Source organism: Salvelinus namaycush, chromosome 20, assembly GCF_016432855.1.
Source record: "Salvelinus namaycush isolate Seneca chromosome 20, SaNama_1.0, whole genome shotgun sequence".
NCBI classification, from domain to species: Eukaryota; Metazoa; Chordata; class Actinopteri; order Salmoniformes; family Salmonidae; genus Salvelinus; species Salvelinus namaycush.
In genome coordinates, this window is record NC_052326.1 from 33,255,748 (window position 1) to 33,278,901 (window position 23,154).

Consider the following 23,154-nt stretch of genomic DNA (forward strand, 5'->3'; position numbering starts at 1 on the left):
CTAGAGCAAAGGGGAAATTCTTATGGGTATACAGCATGTATATGTGTAAATGTATTATATATATGTGTGTGTGTGTGTGTGTGTGTGTGTGTGTGTGTGTGTGTGTGTGTGTGTGTGTGTGTGTGTGTGTGTGTGTGTGTGTGTGTGTGTGTGTGTGTGTGTATAGGGGTGTGTGTGTGTGTGTATAGGGGTGTGTGTGTGTGTATAGGGGTGTGGGGGGTAGTTTAACAGGTGTAACAGCAGAGGTGAGTGCTAGGTCTTGGAGTAGACCCTTGTTATAGGATGGGCTGCTAATGTGGGGAGATGACTTGGTGCGCTTGTAAGGATAGGACAGGGAGTGTTGGTCTGCCTGAGGGTGGTGGAATAGGAGGTGACGAGAATGGGTCAGAGTGCATCACTATGTCACTCTCACTGGGATCTCCCAGTTGCCCCTTTCTGGGACCCCGCTTCTGCCGCTGCAGCCTCCCCCCAGGGCTCCCCATCGCTGTCCGCCCCCCTCTCCCTCTCCTCGTCCCCCCACTCGTCCTCCTCATCCTCATCTTCCTCCTCGAGGCTCTTCTCCTCCTCCCTCTCTTTCTTGATGGCTTGGATGGCAGGGGGGGCGGAGGCGCTGTCCCCAGAGTCGCTGCTGTCCTCAAAGGCCTCGGGGTTCTCCAGCATCTCCCTGATCAGAGGAGGCATGGGGCCTGGGATCTCCATCTTCAGAGTGATGGCTCTCTCAGCACCTACAGTACACACATACACATAAGTTTACATTCACATTGACACTTTAGCCATTTAGCAGACTTATCCAGAGTGCTTTACAATCAGTTATTCATTGTTAATTATTTGGAGTGCTATGTCTCTATCAATACTGATTGAATGCAGGAGTCTGAGGCTTTACTATATATGCATATTGATCTATGTGTCAGTATTGTGTTAGTATAGCCTGTGTTATGAATAAAGACCTAGGCTGTGCTATATATCTGTACTGTGTACTACATCCTTATCTGTACTGACCCTTGGTGCTGATGCCCCTGAGGTCGGTGACCTTCATAAGCATGCGGGGGAACATGTGGGGCTTGTTGGGGCGTCTGCGGCGGGCGTAGATTTTCAGGGCCTCCAGGAGGGGTTCCTGTAGCTTGTCCACCTTCTGGGGCTCCTCCAGGTCCATACGGTCTGAGGGAGAGAGCCAATCACACTGGGTCAGGAAGGGGGAGAGCCAATGATGGGTATAAAAAGAGTCAGCAGCCAATGACATAGGGTCAGGGAGATTTTAAAAAAAGGAACGCAAATAGAAGAGGCAAGAGTCTGTTAAGTGTATTGTACTTAGTATATTGAGTCAGGGCTCTAAATTCAAATGATTAATTGGTAGCACTAGTGCTCCCAACTTATAAAAGTTAGGAGCACAACATAAAATGTAGGAGCACCAATTGAGATACAGCCTATACTGGGCCTATATGTACTGTATTCTAGCTGCTTCTGACACTGTTCCCTAGAAACTAATATGTAACCCTGTAAATAAATGTGTGTTATAAAATGCTAAAAGTTTGATACAATTACCTGTCATTGAAATTACAAAGTCGTTTGTAGAATGTTAGGTTTATAAATTGTGTAAAAGAGTAATTTTCCTACTGAGATTACATCGAATATTGTAGATGCAAGAGAATAGTCACTCATTCATTGCTATCATCATTGATCTCCTGAAGAAGCTATCCCTGTAACTTTCTTTCTGTGCCCCCAAATGTTCAGATATAGCCTACTAGTAAAGTTACCAGGTTGTTAGCTAGCCAGATAGCTAATGAGGTAACAGGGCTGAACAAAGTGTAAGCAAATGAATGTAAAATGCGAAGAAACAAGACGTTTTCGCTGTAGTAATGGTACAACCATGATGCTAATGAATATGTGTTCACTTTTTTCTCTAGGGCATTCGGAAACAACGGAAGAGCGACATCATTACAACAATTATCTAGGCGCATTGGTTCTCCCAAATAAAAATTCAAGGTCTCACAGCAAAATGTTTAGGAGCATATGCCACCTAAATGGTCACACATTATTATTGAGACATGTGCGTGCACACACAAACACACACTAACAGCAGTACCTCCACAGATCAAGCAGATGGCGCTGAGGAGGCCGGTTTCTGTGTCGTCCATCTCCAGAGGCAGCAGCTGGCCAGCAAAGGCAAACACCAGTTCTGTGAGAGGGCCAAAGCCTGCGTTGTGCATCTGGGTCCGGTTCAGGGTCAGCCCATCGGAGAAGGTCATTGTGTCCTGCTCCGGAGTGTAGCGAGTACAGATCCTCAGCATCTGAGAGGAGAGGATGGAGAGGTTAGGGGAATAATGACAACAAAGATGATGAAAAGGGAGGGTGAGGAAGAGGGGGTGTGTAAATTGTAGGGAGTGACAAAGGATTGAGGATAGTGACATGTTGATAGTGTGTTAAGGGAAAGAGGAGTATGGATAGAGCATTGTGAGGGAAAGAGAGAAGTAGATAGGTTGTAGTGAGGGAGAGAAGAGTGGAAATGGAGGGAGAGAACAGTGAGGGAGAGAGGAGTACAGACAGAGTGAAGGTGGAGGGAGAAAGCAGTGAGGGAGAGAGGAGTACAGACAGAGTGGAGGTGGAGGGAGAGAGCAGTAATGGAGAGAGTACAGACAGAGTGGAGGTGGAGGGAGAGAGCAGTGAGGGAGAGAGGAGTACAGACAGAGTGGAGGTGGAGGGAGAGAGCAGTAATGGAGAGAGTACAGACAGAGTGGAGGTGGAGGGAGAGAGGTGTTCAGGTACCAGTATGTCCAGACAGGCTGATTTGAGGAGAGTGATCTGGTCAGCGATGGTGAGGGTGGTGAAGCCTGGCAGGCGCTTGGCAAACTCCACTATTTTGATGATGCACTTGGTGGAGAGTTCACTGAACTTATCCCACAGCCCCAGATCCAACTGTACACGGTGGTCTGCACTGGAGTTCTGGAACAGGAGAGAGAGGGCTAAGGTGCGTGTGTGCGTGTGTGTGTGTGTGTGTGTGTGTGTGTGTGTGTGTGTGTGTGTGTGTGTGTGTGTGTGTGTGTGTGTGTGTGTGTGTGTGTGTGTGTGTGACTCACTGTAGTGTATTTGCCCAGCTGGACAAGTGAGGGAAAGGTGTCTTTGTGGGCCTTGCTGACTTTGTTGACTAGCTCCTCCAGTTCTCCACTGAGCTCGTAGCTCTCCAGCAACACCACCTCCTCCTTCACATCCTTCTTCTTCTTGTTCCTGTCATTACGCACCGCTGCATGGCAGAAGAGCGAGCGACGATAAGTGAGAGAGTAAGGGAAAGTGGTGTATTGGTGGTGCTTGTTGGTGTCTTTTGTTGATGAATGACAGCGCAACACATCCCTCATGCTTCACACCTTCCCACTCGTTCCTTCATCTCAAGTCTCAATATGGCCCCTATAATATCCATTTATAGGGGCCATATTGTGATTTCAGTGTAAACCCTAGCTATCCCAATACACACACTTACAGACATAAACTGTAGTGAGATCCCTTTACAAATTCTTTGCCACCCAATCACTCTCACAACCTCTCTGTATTCAAACAGTCTCTGATCTCCTCACACCTTTACATTTGAGCACAACATACCCAGCAGGCAAACTGGACAAAACTGGTTGTAATGGCATCCCTCTGAGGCACTGTTACTCACCTTCTTTGGACATGCCAACCTCAAAGCACTTTTGCAGCCGGCAGTACTGACAGCGATTACGGGTCACCTTGTTGATCTGACAGTTCTTGTCTCGGTGGCAGGTATACACCATGTTCTTCTGAATACTGCGCCGGAAGAATCCCTGAGAGAGAGAAGAGAGAGAGAGAGACCGAGGGGGAGAGAGACAGAGAGAAACCAACAGACCAAGAGAGAGTAAAAGAGAGAGAAATCAGGCATTAAAACATTCTTAATGGTCACAAGACCATATGTCTGGAGCATAGATGGAATATGTCTCACTACATAGCCACAGGGGGTTATTTCAGCCCATGCCCGTAGATAAAGATTCGACCAGAGGACAGCACAAGCGTCTTTACATCGTGTAACGTCTCAGAATAGGGATAAACTGCATGGAAAAACTGATGGTAGACTGTCTGTTTGCCCCAGTCTGACTTTCTGGCTTGTTTGTCTGTGTATGCATTTTCTGTATATGTCATATATTTGCTTGTGTTACACATCCTGTCTGTGTACAGAACCTTCAGAAGCAATCACACCCCTTGACTTATTCCACATTTTGTTGTGTTACACCCGGAATTCAAAGTGCATTTCATTGTTTTTTCCCCCGCACCTATCTCTACACACAATACACAATAGAAATTGTATCAAATTTATTGAAAATGAAATACAGAAATATCTCACTTACACAACTATTTACACCACTGAGTCAATACTTGTAGAAGCCCCTTTAGCAGTGATTACAGCTTTGAATCGTCTTGGGTATGTCTGTATCAGCTTTGCACATCTGGATTAGGGGATTTCCTCCCATTTTTCCTTGCAGATTTCCCTCAAGCTCTGTTAAGGTAGATGGGGAGAGACAGTGACCAGACATCTTCAAGTCGATCCACCAATTTTCAATGGGATTCAAGTTTGGGCTTTGGCTGGGCCACTCAAGGACTTTCCAATTCTTGTTCTGAAGCCATTACAGAATTGCTTTGGCTGTACGCTTGGGGTCTATTACAGGTGCTTCTACACCTGCATTGCTTGCTGTTTGGGGTTTTAGGCTGGGTTTCTGTACAGCACTTCGAGATATTAGCTGATGTACGAAGGGCTATATAAAATAAACTTGATTTGATTTGATTTGATTTATTGTCCTGTTGGAATGTAAATCTTCGCCCCAGTCTAAGGTTGTTTGCACTCTGAAGCAGGTTCTCATCAAGACTTGGCCTGTATTTGACTTCATTCATTGTTCCCTCCATCCTTACCAGTCACCCAATCCTTGACGCTGAAAAGCATCCCCGTAGCATGATGCTGCCGCCACCATGCTTGATGGTAGAGATGGTGTTAGACAGGTGATGAGCCTGGTTTTCTCCAGACATAGCACTTTGCATTCAGGCCAAAGAGTTCCATTTTGGTCTCAGACCACAGAATCTTTTGCTTTATGCTCTCAGAGTCTTTCACTTGCCTATTTGCTAACGCCAGGCGTGCTGTCGTGTGCTTTTTTCTCAGGAATGGCTTCCGTCTGGCCACTCTCCCATAAGCCTAGATTGGTGAAGTGCTTTAGATAATTGTCCGTCTGGCAGGTTCTCCCATCTCAGCCAAGGAACTCTGTAGTTCTGTCAGAGTGGTCATTGGGTTCTTGGTCACCTCCCTGACCAAGGTTCTTCTTACCCGGTTATTCAGTTTGGTCAGACGGCCAACTCTAGGCAGAGTCTGGGTAGTTCCAATTTTTTTTAATTTTCCAATGATGGAGACCACTGTTCTCTTTGAAACTTTCAACACTTTAGAAATAGTTGTATACCCTTCCCCAGATCTATGCCTCATCATAATTATCTCTGTGATCTACAGACAGTTCCTTGGACTTCATGGTATAGTTTCTACTCTGACATGCACTTCTTCTTCCTTGAAGTTTTATGGCAGACTACAACTATTGGTGTATTGCTACCACTTACTGTGCGGGGTCTTCTTTGATATCATTGCCGCCCGCAAACAAATACTGTAGCTGCATGCCACCACCTACTGTTTTGGCTGTATATCAGCCCAAATAATTAACAAAATAAACAATACAAAACTCAATGTACTCCAGATTCAACTGCCAATGCCCATCCCTACAGGCTCTGGGGTCTGAGAAGGAAGAGCATCTTCAGATAGTATTCTTTGCAATGTTATGGTAGTGAAGTCCTGGAAACCCCAAAAACCTTTCAGCCACAGATACTATTATGTTCAGTTTCTTCTTTTGTTTGTTTGTTTGTGCAGTACAATTAACCACATCTCTGATAAACACCATGAACCCTACCTTCTTCACAATCAGCATATCAGTTTCCCTCAACTGTTGAACAACACTCTGAATCTCCACAGTCTGCAGAGCGTCCACCGCCATATCTTCAGCTCCCCTCGCTCATTCAACTATTTCACGTGCCTTCGTGTAGGAGACCTGCTGTATAGACCTGACCCTTACCACTTCATACTCCTTTACCCTAACCGGGCTCCGGGAATTGGGAACATGGTTGCATCACAATTACAACATCGTACACCCTCAGATTCTTCAACAACATTCCTTCGGCAAACACTTGATACAAAACAACGGCTTGGACACAGAAGCTCTCACTGCACATATCCCAACTTCACATGTGAAGGGAGATACTCTTCGTCAAACATCAATAATACCGACAGACTTTCTTCTTTTCCCCATTCACTACACCGTTCAGCCGGCGTGCTCCAACTACTCCTGTATGCTACTCGTAAACCACGAGGCCTCCACATCCAACGTGATGCCAGAGTCGACACCTTTTAACGGTGCTCTGCTACAAAAATCAAAACTCTCCACTTCATAACTCGGTAGTTTGTCGATCGTTAATACCTTTTCCTTCTGCTCTTTTGACACACAAGAAATCAAAACAAAAACACTTCTGGTCACTCTGACCGATTCCACCTTGATACTTCAAACGGATCTCCCAAAAATCAATTGTTAGTGAACCTTACTCCAACCAAAAACCTATACTCATTAACAACTTTCACCTTTTTTATTCCATTTTCCTTTATCACTGTCTTCCACTCTTCAGCAAAACTGCAAGGATTCACTCTCTCCACCAATCTCACTCCCACTGAGCCAGAATCATCCTTTATATCCTTGGAACGAGGCCCGAACTCGGCAGTCCTCACCATGGGTACTTCGTCCACAGTCCCGTCAGGTTCCATCTCTGAGCTACTATCGCATGTATCCCTCTTTTTACACTTGTCACCAATCTTCCTCAACTCAACTCATTCTTGGCTGTCGTCACTACACCTGCCACCGCAATTGATTCACCCTCACTCATGTCTTGTTCAATTTCCTTTTCTAGCTCTTCCAGAAGTTCTGTGCAATCCTCCATTTCATATTCACTCAGGACATATTTCACTTTTCTTCTGTTTCCCTTGTCCACCATCTTCTCCTTCAGCAAGTCTTCCAGAAGGTTTGTACAATCCCCCACTCCATATTTATTCATAATATGTCCCAGTTTTTTCCTTTTGCCCTTGTCCACCATCTTCTTGAACCCATGCCCCTGCAACCTCAGCTAGCGCTTCCTCATCTCGCCAATGCCACTCCTGTTCATCTGCGTTCCTGACATGCACTGTCAACTGTGGGACCTTATATAGACAGGTGTGTTTCTTTCTAAATCATGTCCAAACGTTTGAATTGGTCACAGGTGGACTCCAATCAAGTTGTAGCGACATTTCAAGGGTGATCAAAGGAAATTGGATGCACCTGAGCTCAATTTGGAGTGTCATAGGAAAGGGATGTGAATACTTATCTAATTGAGACATTTCTATATTTCATTTTCAATACATTTGCAAAAATGTAAAAAAATGGTTTTAACCTTGTTATTATGGGGTAGTCTGTGTAGATGGGTCAGAGAGAGAAAAAAATGAATTCAGACTGTAACACAACAAAATATGGCGGGGTATGAATACCATGAATACTTTGTGAAGGCACATATGACTGGGTATATTGTGTCTCTCTGTTTTGATGTGTCTCACCTTGCAACCCTCACAGGAGCTGACCCCGTAGTGGTAGCCAGAGGACTTGTCCTGGCACACGAAACAGGGCTTGTAGATGCGGGGAGGAGGGGGCGGAGAGGGTGAACTGGGCACCATCTCCTCAGAGCTGGTGCTCTGGGTCTCTACTGCTGCTCAGAGAGAGAGCGAGAAGAGAGAGAGAGAGAAAGAGAGAGAGAGAGAGAGAGAAAGAGAGAGAGAGAGAGAGAGAGAGAGAGAGAAAGAAAGAAAGAAAGAAAGAAAGAAAGAAAGAAAGAAAGAAAGAAAGAAAGAAAGAAAGAAAGAAAGAAAGAAAGAAAGAAAGAAAGAAAGAAAGAAAGAAAGAAAGGGGGAAAAAGTCATAGACATTATCTTACTGCACATTTCAGTATTGCAGCTAATAGGTACACTGCATGTCAGAGGATGAACATGAACATATTTCTTTCTTCCTAATGGGGGGAGAGGGAAAGAGACACAATTAGCTGATGGACAGATGGCTACACTGATAAAATGATGATCAGCAGATGAGATTTGATTGGCGTCTCCACTACTGGGTAGTGGGGGTGGAGCATACCTCTGTCTGTCTGACTGACTGACAGCTAAATGGTGTGTGTGGGTGTCATTTTTATTTGAATGCCATCTCAACCGGACATGCTTATAAACCTCTAGCCACATTTGAACAAACAGACTGAAGGTAATCTCGTGATGGCGCCGACAGAGATGGTCGCCTCGCTTCGCGTTCTTAGGAAACTATGTATTTAGTTTTTTTATGCATTAATTCTTACACTGTTACCCCAAGATATCTTAAGTCTTATTACATACAGCTGGGAGGAACTATTGGATACAAGAGCAACGTCAACCAACATTACGACCAGGAATACGACTTTCCCGAAGTGGATCCTCTGTTTCGACCACCACCCAGGACAATGGATCGGATCCCAGTAGGCGACCCAAAACAACGGCGCCGCAGTAGGGGCAGACGGAGCGGTCTTCTGGTCAGGCTCCGTAGACGGGCACATCGCTCACCGCTCCCGAGTATACTACTCGCCAATGTCCAGTCTCTTGACAACAAGGTAGACAAAATTCGAGCAAGGGTTGCCTTCCAGAGAGACATCAGAGATTGTAATATTCTCTGTTTCACGGAAACATGGCTCACTCGGGATACGTTATCAGAGTCGGTACAGCCACCCGGTTTCTTCACAGATTGCGCCAACAGAAAAAAACATCTCTCTGGTAAGAAGAAGGGCGGGGGTGTATGCCTTATGATTAACGAGTCGTGGTGTGATCATAACAGCATACAGGAACTCAAATCCTTTTGTTCACCTGACCTAGAATTCCTTACAATCAAATGCCGACCGCATTATCTACCAAGAGAATTATCTTCGATTATGATCACAGCCGTGTTTATCCCCCCCAAGCAGACACCTCAACGTCCCTGAAATAACTTAATTGGACTCTATGTAAACTGGAAACCACATATCCTGAGGCTGCATTTATTGTAGCTGGGAATTTTAACAAGGCTAATCTGAAAACAAGGCTCCCTAAATTTTATCAGCATATCGAATGCGCGACCCGGGCTGGCAAAATTCTTGATCATTGCTACTCTAACTTCGCATACAAAGCCCCCCCTCGCCCTCCTTTCGGCAAATCTGACCATGACTCCATTTTGTTGCTCCCAGCCTATAGACAGAAACTAAAACAGGAAATGCACGTGCTCAGGTCTGTTCAATGCTGGTCCGACCAATCTGATTCCACGCTTCAAGATTGCCTCGGTCACGTGAACTGGGATATGTTTCGGATAGCAACAACAACATTGATGTTACGCTGATTCGGTGAGCGAGTTTATTAGCAAGTGCATCGGTGATGTTGTACCCATGGTGACTATTAAAACCTTCCCCAACCAGAAACCGTGGATTGATGGCAGCATTCGCGCAAAACTGAAAGCGCGAACCACTGCTTTTAATCATGGCAAGGCGACTGGAAACATGACCGAATACAAGCAGTGTAGCTATTCCCTCCGTAAGGCAATCAAACAAGCTAAGCGTCAGTATAGAGACAAAGTAGAGTCGCAATTCCATGGCTCAGACACGAGACATATGTGGCAGGGTCTACAGTCAATCACGGAGTACAAACAGAAAACTAGCCCCGTCGCGGACACCGATGTCTTGATCCCAGACAAACTAAACAACTTCTTTGCTTGCTTTGAGGACAATACAGTGCCACTGACATGGCCCGCTACCAAAACCTGCGGGCTCTCCTTCACCGCAGCAAACATGAGTAAAACATTTAAACGTGTTAACCCTCGCAAGGCTGCCGGCCCAGACGGCAGAGCATGCGCAGAGCATGCGCAGACCAGCTGGCTGGTGTGTTTCTGGACATATTCAATCAATCCCTATCCCAGTCTGCTGTTCCCGCATGCTTCAAGCGGGCCACCATTGTTCCTGTTCCCAAGAAAGCTAAGGTAACTGAGCTAAACGACTATCGCCCCATAGCACTCACTTCCGTCATCACGAACTGCTTTGAGAGACTAGTCAAGGATCATATCACCTCCACCCTACCTGACACCCTAGACCCACTCCAATTTGCTTACCGCCCCAATAGGTCCACAGACAACGCAATCGCAATCGCAATCACACTGCACACTGCCCTAACCCATCTGGACAAGAGGAATACCTATGTAAGAATGCTGTTCATCAATTACAGCTCAGCATTTAACACCATAGTACCCTCCAAACTCGTCATTAAGCTCGAGACCCTGGGTCTCGACCCCGCCCTGTGCAACTGGGTCCTGGATTTTCTGAGGGGCCTCCCCCAAGTGGTGAGGGTAGCAAACAACATCTCCACCCCGCTGATCCTCAACACTGGGGCCCCACAAGGGTGCGTTCTCAGCCCCCTCCTGTACTCCCTGTTCACCCATGACTGCGTGGCCATGCACGCCTCCAACTCAATCATCAAGTTTGCAGACGACACTACAGTGGTAGGCTTGATTACCAACAACAACGAGACGGCCTACAGGGAGAAGGTGAGGGCCCTCGGAGTGTGTTGTCAGGAAAATAACCTCACACTCAACATCAACAAAACAAAGGAGATGATCGTGGACTTCAGGAAACAGCAGAGGGAGCACCCCCCTATCCACATCGACGGGACAGTAGTGGAGAAGGTGGAAAGTTTTATGTTCCTTGGCGTACACATCACAGACAAACTGAAATGGTCCACCCACACAGACAGCGTGGTGAAGAAGGCACAACAGCGCCTCTTCAACCTCAGGAGAAGGAGAAGAAATTTGGCTTGTCACGAAAATCACTCACAAACTTTTACAGATGCACAATCGAGAGCAGCTTGTCGGGCTGTATCACCGCCTGGTGCGGCAACTGCTCCGCCCACAACCATAAGGCTCTCCAGAGGGTAGTGAGGTCTGCACAACGCATCACCGGGGGCAAACTACCTGCCCTCCAGAACACCTACACTACCTGATGTCACAGGAAGGCCAAAAAGATCATCAAAGACAACAACCACCCGAGCCACTGCCTGTTCACTCCTCTATCATCCAGAAGGCGAGGTCAGTACAGGTGCATCAAAGCAGGGACCGAGAGACTGAAAAACAGCTTCTATCTCAAGGCCATCAGACTGTTAAACAGCCATCACTAACATTGAGTGGCTGCTGCCAACATACTGACTCAACTCTAGCCACTTTAATATTAAAAAATTGGATGTAATAAATGTATCACTAGTCACTAGACAATGGCACTTTATATAATGTTTACATTCCCTACATTATTCATCTCATATGTATATACTGTACTCTATACCATCTACTGCATCTTGCCTATGCCGTTCGGCCATCGCTCATCCATATATTTATATGTACATATTCTTATTCATTCCTTTACACTTGTGTGTATAAGGTAGTTGTTGTGAAATTGTTAGATTACCTGTTAGATATTACTGCACAGTCGGAACTAGAAACACAAGCATTTCGCTACACTCGCATTAACATCTGCTAACCATGTGTATGTGACCAATAAAATGTGATTTGATTTGTTTATGAGACTCTGCTGTCTCCCTCTGTCCCTCCCTTCTGTGTTGCAGGGGGAAAATGCAACACAATATAACATAATTTGCTTTGCCACAGGCAAAGTCATTCAACTGCTACCAGCAAAATAAACAATGTAAAATACACACACACAAACACACACACAGACAAACATTTTCACACACAGAGACAACATGACACCGATGGAGCCCAGATGAGCGAAACCTTTGTCCATGTCTGGAAACCGTGTTTTTTCCATCACCTTTTTCCATCACTGACCATTTCAGATCTATGCACCATCTAGCTACTAAATATAACTTCAAATGCACTGGGTTTTTTCCTGACTTCACAGACAAAACACATCAGCATACATTTGCATAGATATACACACACACATACATTTATAAATGGTCAAAAAGCTCATATACCCATACATTTAGCCACATTCACTGACCAAGCCCCCAAACCAATCCTCTCTAACATGCCTTTCAACTTTCACCTTCAGTCACCCCAACTTCACCTCCCCATGCCCATCCCCGAAACCCCCTGTTTTCTCTTGTTTCTTGGCCCTAAATTCCTTAGCGCAGGCTGACCAGGGTTTAATAGAGGCCCAGGCTCATAAGCTGACCTATAAAGGCTGTGTCTGGGCTGGGAAGGAGGCCCCCGACCAGGCCGACCACCTCTTTATTGGGATCCAGTCACCTTGGACAGCCATTCACACCAACAGCTGAACTCTTGCATCCCTGCCCCTTATTATTATAATGTTTTTAATACAAAAATGGAGCTGCCACCTTGAATGGATAGAACAGCGCTGGCCCGAATGTGTACCTCTACACACCCCCACCCCTCCTCCTCGACCCCTTCCAGCCCCCTCTCTCACACTGGGGCCTGCGGTTAACAAGAGTGGCAAGACTTCAAAAAGAGGAGAAAAGAGCATAAAGGAATAATCTAATAAAAGAAGAAGAGACAAATTAAGAGAGAAAAAGAGAGGGTGAAATATATGGGAGTTAAGAGGACAGAAGGCTCCCAGTAGGTAGAGAGGTGGAATAAAACTCTGATCCTTTAGCTTTGACCTTGTTTGTAAGACCACCACTACCAATACCATTGGTACTAACTATCAACAGCCTAACAGTATACTACCACCACTACCATTAGCACCAGCTACCAGTAGCCTAACAGGCTACTACCACCACAACCAATACCATTAGTACTAGCTACCAATATCCTTTATCATGACTCACAGTTCCATTCCATTACACATAAGAGTCATTGGATGGAAGTGTCTTCTTTGGGGGCAGTTTTGTAAGAACCACGACACTCGGTCTGAACATTAACACGCATTGCTTGAGGTACGCTTTTGGAAGCATAAGGACCTTATCTTTCATATCGGCAAGAAATAATAATAATTTTTAAAAAGTTCAATTTAAACACACCTTTATAGGGTTAGGGTTCCATCATGGCCATATTAACATGTTACAGCGCATGTTTATGGAAAACAGATGGAGGATTACCTGTTCTAATTAGCCATATGCGTCTCCAAACACCTGTGCGTAAATGGAAGACATGTTGTCACTGAAAAATACTGTCGGCTGCAACTGTGATAAAACCAGTTAAAACAGTGGTTACAGTAAGTGTGTATTTTGCATTTGTGAAATTATTTTGATGTGATGTGAAAGTAGAGGGATTTATGTTTTTGGAACCGTATCACAATTGAGAATTGATTTATGTTTAGATGGAGTATTTGGCTGTTTTGGCTTCTAGAGCCAATTCCCCCTTTAAACTTGTAAGGTCCTTGGACTAAGGAGTAAAGTTAGGCTCCTTTAGTCCAATACCATTTTTTTTTATTGTCACATACACTGCAGTGAAATATGTTGTTTCACAGGGTCAGACATAGCAGTAAGACGCCACTGGAGCAAATTACGGTGCCTTGCTCAAGAGCACGTCAACCAACTTTTCACCTTGTCGGCTCGGATATTTGAACGATCAACCTTTCGGTTACTGGCCCAACAGTCTAACCACTAGGCTACCTGCCACCCAATACCATTAGTACTAGATTTTTAAGCCGATTTAAGTCAAAACTGTAACTAGGCCACTCAGGGACATTCAATGTCATCTAGGTAAGCAACTCCAGTGTATATTTGGCCTTTTAGGTTATTGTCCTGCTGAAAGGTGAATTTGTCTCCCAGTGTCTGCTGGAAAGCAGACTTAAACAGGTTTTCTTCTAAGATTTTGCCTCTGCTTATCTCTATTCAGTTTCTTTTTAGCCCCAAAAAAGACCCAGTCCTTGCCGATGACAAGCATACCCATAACATGATGCAACCACCACCATCCTTAAAAATATGAAGAGTGGTACTCAGTGATGTGTTGTGTTGGATTTGCCCCAAACATAATGCTTTGTAGTCAGGACATAAATGTAATTTCTTTGCCACATTTTTTGCAGTTTTACTTTAGTGCTTTATTACAAACCGGATGCATGTTTTGAAATATCCTTCTTTTCACACTGTCAGTTAGGTTCGTATTGTAGAATAACTATAATTTTGTCTCAGTTTTCTCCTATCCCAGCCATTAAACTATGTAACTGTTTTAAAGTCCCTGAGCGGAAGGACGCATGTATCTTTTTAGTGACTGGTTGTAATTGATACACCATCCAAAGTGTAATTAATAACTTCACCATGCTGAAAGGGATGTCTGCTTTTTTTTTTACCCATCTGCCAATAGGTGCCCTTTTTTGAGAGGCACCTGCATTGGAAAACCTCCCCGTGACTGGGAAAAACTGGAAGAGAGAGCCTCAGCCTGAAAAAATGCCCCTCTCTCCTTTTCCAATCCCCCCGATGTGCGTGACCCTGCGGAAATCTAATTAGCATATTTTTTAAACATCGTAATACAATTACGTCTGTTAAAGTTAGACATTTTTCATTGGGTGCGTCTTAATCCACCGCATCCACCGATGTCGCACTTCTGCATCTGCGGTGAAAGGTGGTGACAGAACTAGAGCAGTGTTTGACAGACTACAAGACATCCCGAAACTCGGTCTTCTCACAAAATCGTCTGTAGTTTCCGAACGGTTTGGTTGCTACAACAGCCAAATTGTGAAGGAGCTTTAGTTAAGACCTTACGCTAACTTTTGTTTTTGTTGTTTGTAATATGTCATATACAGTGCCCTATTGGGACAGTGAAGCTTTTTTTCTTATTTTGGCTCTATACTCAAATTGTTTTATTTGAACTCAAACAATGATAATAAGGTTAAAACCTCTACAGGATTGGTGTCCCTCCCACGGGACAGTTGAGCTAACGTAGGCTACTTTTGATTAGCATGAGGTTGTAAGTAACAAGAACATTTCCCAGGACATAGACATATCTGATATGGGCAGAAAGCTTAAATTCTTGTTAATCTAACTGCACTGTCCAATTTACAGTAGCTATTACAGTTAACTTCTTAGCGCTAGGGGTCAGAAAACTGACATTTTCTCTGGCCCAGATCGTAGAATATGCATATAATTTACAGATTAGGATAGAAAACACTCCAAAGTTTCCAAAACGGTCAAAATATTGTCTGTGAGTATAACAATACTTATTCTGCAAGCGAAAACCTGAGAAAATGTAGTGATATTTTTAAAAAAAGTGAGAAGAATCTGTGTTCCCTGGCCCGTCTAACCTCCATTTAAAGGGGTATCGACCAGATTCCTTTTCCAATGGCTTCCTCAGGCTGTGAACAGGCTTTAGACATAGTTTCAGGCTTTTATTTTGAAAAATTAGTGAGTTTTTTCAAAAGTAGTCAGGTGTCCGCTGAATATTTCCTGCGTGCGAGAGAGGGGCACCCCATTTTCCTTTTGTCTCTTAAAACCTGTTGATGATAGGGGGCGCTATTTACACTTTGGGGGAAAATCGTTCACAATTTAAACGGCCTCATACTCAATTCTTGCTCGTACAATATGCATATTATTATTACTATTGGATAGAAAACACTCTCTAGTTTCTAAAACCGTTTGAATTATTTCTCTGAGTGAAACAGAACTCCTTCTGCAGCACTTTTCCTGTCAGGGAGTGAGATTTCAGAAATCCAGGTCCCTGTTCTGAGATCAGTTTATAAGTCCCCATGCAAGCTATGAGGGTACATGCACTGCATACGCCTTCCTCTAGATGTCAGTAAGCGGTGAGACTTTGAATGGAGTCGATTGCGCAATCTGGGACCTTATATTAGACCGTGGAACCGGAAGTACCGTTCTTTTCAACAGTGCGCTTGACGCATGAAGACATCAGAATGGCGTCCTGCAAACGCTTTCGTTTTAGTATTTCTATATCTCCGGTCATGTTTTTATTCGTTATAGGTGTTAAAGACATCATAAGGTAGTTAATTTAAACCGACTTATAGCAGTTTATAGCAGTTTATTGCGATTTTCTGGGATTTCAATGCCATGCGCTTCCATTTGTTGGGCACCTCTCCAGTGGGTGGCTAACGTTTAGCGGCTAATTCGACTGGACAAGAGGACATCTTTCAGCCAAAAGACGATTGTTTTGAAGAAAGGACACCTTGCCCAAGATTCTGATTGAAGCTCAGCTAATAGTAAGCAGTCTTTATGCTTTTAATTAATTGTTCTGTTGTTAAAAGTAAAATGCATGAGACGCCATTTCTTGCAGTATAGCATTGCGTTATCGCAGCCTGTATTGCGCAGTAACAATAATTTTAAAAATGTAATTCAGCGATTGCATTAAGAACTAATTTGTCTTTCAATTGCTGTCCAACCTGTATTTTTTAGTCAAGTTTTGGAATAATTACTGATTAGATTAGGCGCCTCTTCAAAGATTTCTCCTGCCATTTTCCTGGCAGCTTTGCTACTTTTCTCATTGTATAACACGATTTGTGCCGCTAAATATGCACATTTTCGAACAAACTCTATATGCATTGTGTAATATGATGTTATAGGACTGTCATCTGAAGAATTCTGAGAAGGTTAGTGAAAAAATTAATATCTTTTGGTGGTTTATACGTAATGGCTATGTTTGGCTTGAATCAATGCTATTGTGAGCTATTGTGATGTTTGCTATTGTGCTAAGCTAATATAACCCTATATTGTGTTTTCGCTGTAAAACACTTAGAACATCTGAAATATTGTCTGGATTCACAAGATCTGTGTCTTTCAATTGCTGTACGCTGTGTATTTTTAAGAAATGTTTTATGATGAGTAATTAGGTAATACACGTTGGTCTCTATAATTGCTCTGGCTGCTTCGGTGCTATTTTTGACGGTAGCTCTGATGGTAGCTGCAATGTAAAACTGATTTATACCTCAAATATGCACATTTTTCGAACAAAACATAGATTTATTGTGTAACATGTTATAAGACTGTCATCTGATGAAGTTGTTTCTTGGTTAGTTTGGTTGGTTCTTGGTTAGTTAGGTTGGCTTTGTGCATGCTACCTGTGCTGTGAAAAATGTCTGTCCTTCTTTGTATTTGGTGGTGAGCTAACATAAATATACGTGCTGTTTTCGCTGTAAAACATTTTAAAAATCGGACATGTTGACTGGATTCACAAGATGTGTATCTTTCATTTGCTGTATTGTACTTGTTAATGTGTGAAAGTTAAATATTTCTAAAAAATATTTTTTGAATTTCGCGCTCTGCCTTTTCAGTGGAATGTGGGAGGAGTTCCGCTAGCGGAACGCCTGGGCTAGACAGGTTAATGAATAGGTTATGGTCCGGGTGAAATATTATCGATTATGTTTGTTAAAAACAACCTGAGGATTGATTATAAAAAACATTTGACATGTTTCTACGACCATTACGGATACTTTTTGGAATTTGTCGAACGGAACACGGCTTTAATTTTCTGAACATAATGCGCAACCCAAATTGTGTTTTTTTGTGAAAAAATTAATATTTATCGAACAAAAATAACATTTGTTGTGTAACTGGGAGTCTCGTGAGTGGAAACATCCGAAGATTATCAAAGGTAAACGATTAATTTCATTGCTTTTCTGACTTTCGTGACCAAGCTAACCAAGCTAATATAAGGCTAGCTGTTGTAGCATTGAAAGCTACACTCACAAAAGCTTGGATTTCTTTCGCTGTAAAATATATTTTCAAAATCTGACACGATAGGTGGATTAACAACAAGCTAAGCTGTGTTTTGGTATATTTCACTTGTGATTGCATGATTATAAATATTTTTAGTAATATTTTTGCATTTGGCGCCCTGCAATTCTAGCGGTTGTTTAGGAAAGGGATCCCGTAAAAGGGATCCGTAGCACAGAGAAGTTAAAGAATACCATGCTATTGTTGGAGGAGAGAGCACAGTTATGAATTTGAAAATGTATTAATAAACCAATTAGGCACATTTGGGCAGTCTGATACAACACCTAGAACAGAAATGCAATGGTTCATTGAATCAGTCTAAAACGTTGCACATACACTGCTGCTATCTAGTGGCCAAAATCTAAATTGCGCCTAGATTCCTAAGTCATATATTGGCCTTTCTCTTGCATTTCAAAGATGATAATATGTTATATTCTCCTACATTCATTTCACAATTCCACAAACTTCAAAGTGTTTCCTTTCAAATGGTATCAACAATATGCATATCCTTGCCTCAGGCCCTGAGCTACAGGCAGTTAGATTTGGGTATGTCATTTTAGGCGAAAATTTAAAAAAGTGTCCGATCCTGTGCAGACTATCAACTTTAATTTGAGGGTATTCTCACCCATATCGGGTGAACCGTTTACAAATTACAGCACCTTTTGTACATAGTCCACCCATTTTAGGACATCAAAAGTATTAGGATAAATTCCCTTATGTGCATTAAAGTAGTAAAAAGTTAATAGTTTTTTTCCCATATTCATAGCACGCAAATGCATCCAAATTTATTGGATGCATTTGCTGTTTGTTTTGGTTCTGTCTCAGATTATTTTGTGCACAATAGAAATTAAGGGTAAATAATGTATTGTGTCATTTTTGAGTCACTTTTATTGTAAATAAGAATAGAATATGTTTCTAGACACTTCTACATTAATGTGGACCATGATTACGGATAATCCGAAATGACTCTTTAATAATGATGAGTGAGACAATTACAGACAGACAAATATCATACCCCCAAGACATGCTAAACTTTCTGGGGAGTGGGTATGATATTTGTGAGTCTGTAACGGTTTATCCGATATGGATGAAAATACCTTCAAATTAAAGCTGACAGTTTGCACTATATCCAAACTTTTGGAGTATAGAGCCAGAAGAAGAAAAAATTATTCACTGTCCCAATAATTATGGAGGTTACTGTATGTCATATGGATCTTACAGTTGAGAAATATCCAGCATGCGCACGTGCGCGCACACACACATACACGCACACACACACACACACAGTCTTGTTTCACTAAACTTGCGGGGAGGGGACACATTGATTCCTATTCAAAGTCCTATTTTCCTTAACCCCTAACCCTTACCTTTACCATAACCTTAACCCCAACCCTAACTCCTAACCGCTAGATGGGACGCTACCGTCCCACCTGACCAACATCCAGTGAAAGTGCAGGGCGCCAAATTCAAACTACAGAATTGTAAATATTTAACATTCTTGAAAATACACATGCACTATGTCAAAATAAAGCTTAACTTCTTGTTAATCCAGCTGCGTTCAATAGCGGATGAAAACAAAGTGGTGAGCTTTCAGGTCGCGCACCCCAACCACAACAGTACACTAGACTCGACCCTCGTTCTGAACAGCCCTACTTCTTAATTTCTCAAAGGAAAAACATCAACCAATTTCTAAAGACTGTTGACATCTAGTGGAAGCGATAGGAACTGCAAGCAAGTGCCTTAGAAATCTAGATCCACATAGAAAACCCATTGAAAAGAGAGTGACCTCAAAAAAAAAAATCCTGGATGGTTTGTCCTCGGGGTTTTGCCTGCCAAATAAGTTCTGTTATACTCACAGACATCAGTCTTAGAAACTCCAGAGTGTTTTCTATCCAAATCTACTAATAATATGCATATCCTAGCCTCTGGGCCTGAGTAGCAGGCAGTTTACTTTGGGCACACTTTTCATCCGGACGTGAAAATACCGCCCCCTAGCCGAGAGAGGCATTTAAACCCTAACCCTAATTCTAACCCTAATATAATTCTAACACTAACCCCCCTAGAAATAGCCTTCTGGTCCCCACAAGTATAGTTAAACATGTTCACACACACACACACACACACACACACACACACACACACACACACACACACACACACACACACACACACACACACACACACACACACACACACACACACACACACACACACACACAGTGTGTTGAATGTATGCCATGATGAAGCGATCCTTTCATTTTTTGTCTTCAGCGTGGTTGTCACGTTCCTGACCTGTTTTCCTTTTTCTTGTATTTATTTAGTTGGTCAGGGCGTGAGTTGGGTGGGTTTGTCTATGTTTGATTTTCTATGTTGGGATGTTTGTGTTCGGCCGGGTATGATTCTCAATCAGAGACAGCTGTCAATCGTTGTCCCTGATTGAGAATCATACTTAGGCAGCCTGGGTTTCACGTGTGTTTTGTGGGTGTTTGTCTTCCGTGTAGTCGTTGTGCCACACGGGACTGTTTGTCGGTTTGATTTTCTATTTGTTATCTTGCTTCATATAGTGTTCAGTTCGATGCTAATAAATTATGGACACTAACCACTCCGCGTATTGGTCCAATCCTTCTCGCCTCTCCTCGTCCGAGGAGGAGGAATATGAAAGCCGTAACAGAAACACCCACCACCAAAGGACCAAGCGGAGTGGAGAAGGGCGGCAACAGCAGCGGAAAAAAACCCAAGACTCCTGGACTTGGGAAGAGATTCTGGACGACAAAGGACCCTGGGCTCAGCCAGGGGAATATCGCCGTCCCAAGGCGGAGTTGGAGGCAGCGAAGGCAGAGAGGCGCTGGTATGAGGAGGCAGCGCGGCGACGCGGTTGGGAGCCCGAGAGTCAGACCCAAAAATGTCTTGGGGGGGGGGGGGGGGGGCACACGCGGAGTGTGGCAAAGCCGGGTAGGATACCTGAGCCAACTCCCCGTGCTTACCGTGGAGTGAGAGGGCGTCGTACTGGTCAGACACCGTGTTATGCGGTAAAGCGCACGGTGTCCCCAGTACGCGTGCTTAGCCCAGTGCGGGCTATTCCACCTCGCCGCACTGGTAGGGCTAGGTTGGGCATCGAGCCGGGTGCCATGAAGCCGGCCCAACATATCTGGCCTCCAGTACGTCTCCAGTACGTCTCGGGCCGGCGTACATGGCACCAGCCTTACAGATGGTGTCCCCGGTTCGCCAGAATATGAAAGCCGTAACAGTGGTTGTGTGGGCAACAGTGTGACGCATCGCCTGAGGGGCAGCTAAGACGTCTCAGGGTTGGGCTTCAGCCAGAATAAGGCGCTGACAGACCCTCTCCAAGGGATGTTACTATGGAGTATCTACACAAGTCTATATTTCTTAAAGTGGCCTTGTGATTTTGTCTACGTTTGCCTTCCCTTGTATTTTTCTCTAATAGTCCTTAAAAGAGGCACATTTTGGATCATCAACAAAATAGTTCTAGGGGCAGTAGTTTTTCCTAACCCAGTGATCTGACCAGGAAAAACCTTATGTCCTAGTTATACCTTGTAAATACGCAATAGTAGTTTTCCCTGGTCAGGTCCGATGACGTTATGTAGTTCTAATTAAACAATAAAACCTAAGGGGGTGTGGTATATGGCCAATATACCATGGCTAAGGGCTGTTCTTAGGCAATTATCATGACAAACTGGTTGGTTCAAGCCCTCAATGCTGATTGGCTGACAGCCGGTGTATATAAGACCGTATACCATGGGGATGACAAAACATGTATTTATACTGCTCTAATTACGTTGGTAACCAGTTTATAATAGCAATAAGGCACCTCGGGGATTTGTGGTATACAGAAATCTCTAGATAATGTCATTGTGTATTTAAGCAATAATGCCTGAGGGAGTGTGGCATATGGTTAATATACCATGGCTAAGGCCTGTATCCAGGCACTCCGCATTGCGTCTTGCATAAAGAACAGCCCTTAGCCGTGGTATATTGGCCATATACCACACTCCCTCAGGCATTATTGCTAAATACACAATGGCATTATCTTATCACAATGGCAACAGAGATTTCTGTTGTGGCAACATTATGGAATCTCAGTACATGACTGTAGACGCTCAGTTTTAAATTGGCCATGCTCCAATCTATGGGGCTATCAGGTCTCCAAAGACTCATTTGGTTTGCAAATTCACATTTTACATAACTTCTCGCCTCACAAAATGTTCTGGAATGTGCTGTGGAATGTGTGTGTGTTTGTGAATGTGTGTGAGTGTGGGTTGGCTTCAACGTAGGAACATGTTGAAATGTGTGTAACGGTTTTCAGTGTTACTTTCAGTGTGAAAGAGAGGAACAACAACACACACACACACACCACCTAAGCCTGATCTGAAGGAGAAAATGGAGACTACATTAACAGTCATCCCATTCAGTACATACCAACAAACAGGAAAAAAAATCCCATGTGTGTCTTCAAACCCATATCCTCTACCATTACCACTCACTCTTTGAACTGAGCATGCTGTGGGCAGTATGAATGTCTGAAATGATTTAATGGATGGTTATAGGCCTATTTGCACAGATAACCTATAGGAAAAAGATAGGCCTGAACCCCAGGAGATGATATGCTAACTGTGTATATGTGTGTGCGGGGGGATGAAATTTCAGTCAAATGTGGAACAGTGGCACTTCCTTTCATCAACTGTCTTAAGTTTAATACCCGCAACCCCCCTCCTCCCCCCTCCTTCCTCACCTCCTTTCCCCCACCTGGCCTGTCCCATATCCCCCCTCCCTACCTTTCTCCCTCCTCCTGCCTTCCTGCCCTGTTGGGAGGAGGAGTGCTTCCTGTCATTGGGAGCCTCTTTGAAAGGAAAGGCTGTGATTAAACCAGGCTACTGTCCAGGAGATGGCTCCATAAAAACAGAAACACCAAACACACAGGCAAGAGGGGGTCACACACAAACACACAAGTGCACACCAGTGCATGCACACACACAATCTGGGAGGAATTATCACACCCTTACTAGAATTACACAGAGCTGTGGGCTCCTGAGTGGTGCAGCGGTCTAAGGCACTGCATCGCAGTGCAAGAGGTGTCACTACAGTCCCTGGATCGAATCCAGGGTGTATTATATCTGGCCGTGATTGGGAGTCCCATATGGCGTTGCACAATTGGCCCAGCGTCGTCTCAATTTGGCCGGTGTAGGCTGTCATTGTAAATAAGAATTTGTTCTTAACTGACTTTCCTAGTTAAATAAATAAAATACAACACACACACTGACAGATAACGTGGAGTTTAATGCAGTGAGTTCACCTACTGAGGAGTGTGTGCAATCATCCCACTCAGAAAGCCCTAATTAATTAATTAATTAATGCTAATTAATTAACTA

At 43.8% G+C, this 23,154-nt stretch overlaps 1 protein-coding gene across 1 annotated transcript in view; it reads right to left on the minus strand.

The window, feature by feature from the left end:
• Positions 1-408: 408 nt before the first annotated feature.
• Positions 409-23,154, minus strand: part of LOC120064588 (retinoic acid receptor gamma-A-like) — a 31,516-nt gene continuing 8,770 nt past the window's right edge. Inside the window, exons 2-8 of the mRNA XM_039015181.1 lie at positions 7,664-7,812; positions 3,653-3,794; positions 3,075-3,238; positions 2,764-2,940; positions 2,084-2,288; positions 1,000-1,158; positions 409-725 (exon numbers count right to left, since the gene is read on the minus strand). Of these exons, the coding sequence (XP_038871109.1) occupies positions 409-725; positions 1,000-1,158; positions 2,084-2,288; positions 2,764-2,940; positions 3,075-3,238; positions 3,653-3,794; positions 7,664-7,812 (1,313 nt within the window). The remainder of the gene's footprint in view (positions 726-999; positions 1,159-2,083; positions 2,289-2,763; positions 2,941-3,074; positions 3,239-3,652; positions 3,795-7,663; positions 7,813-23,154) is intronic.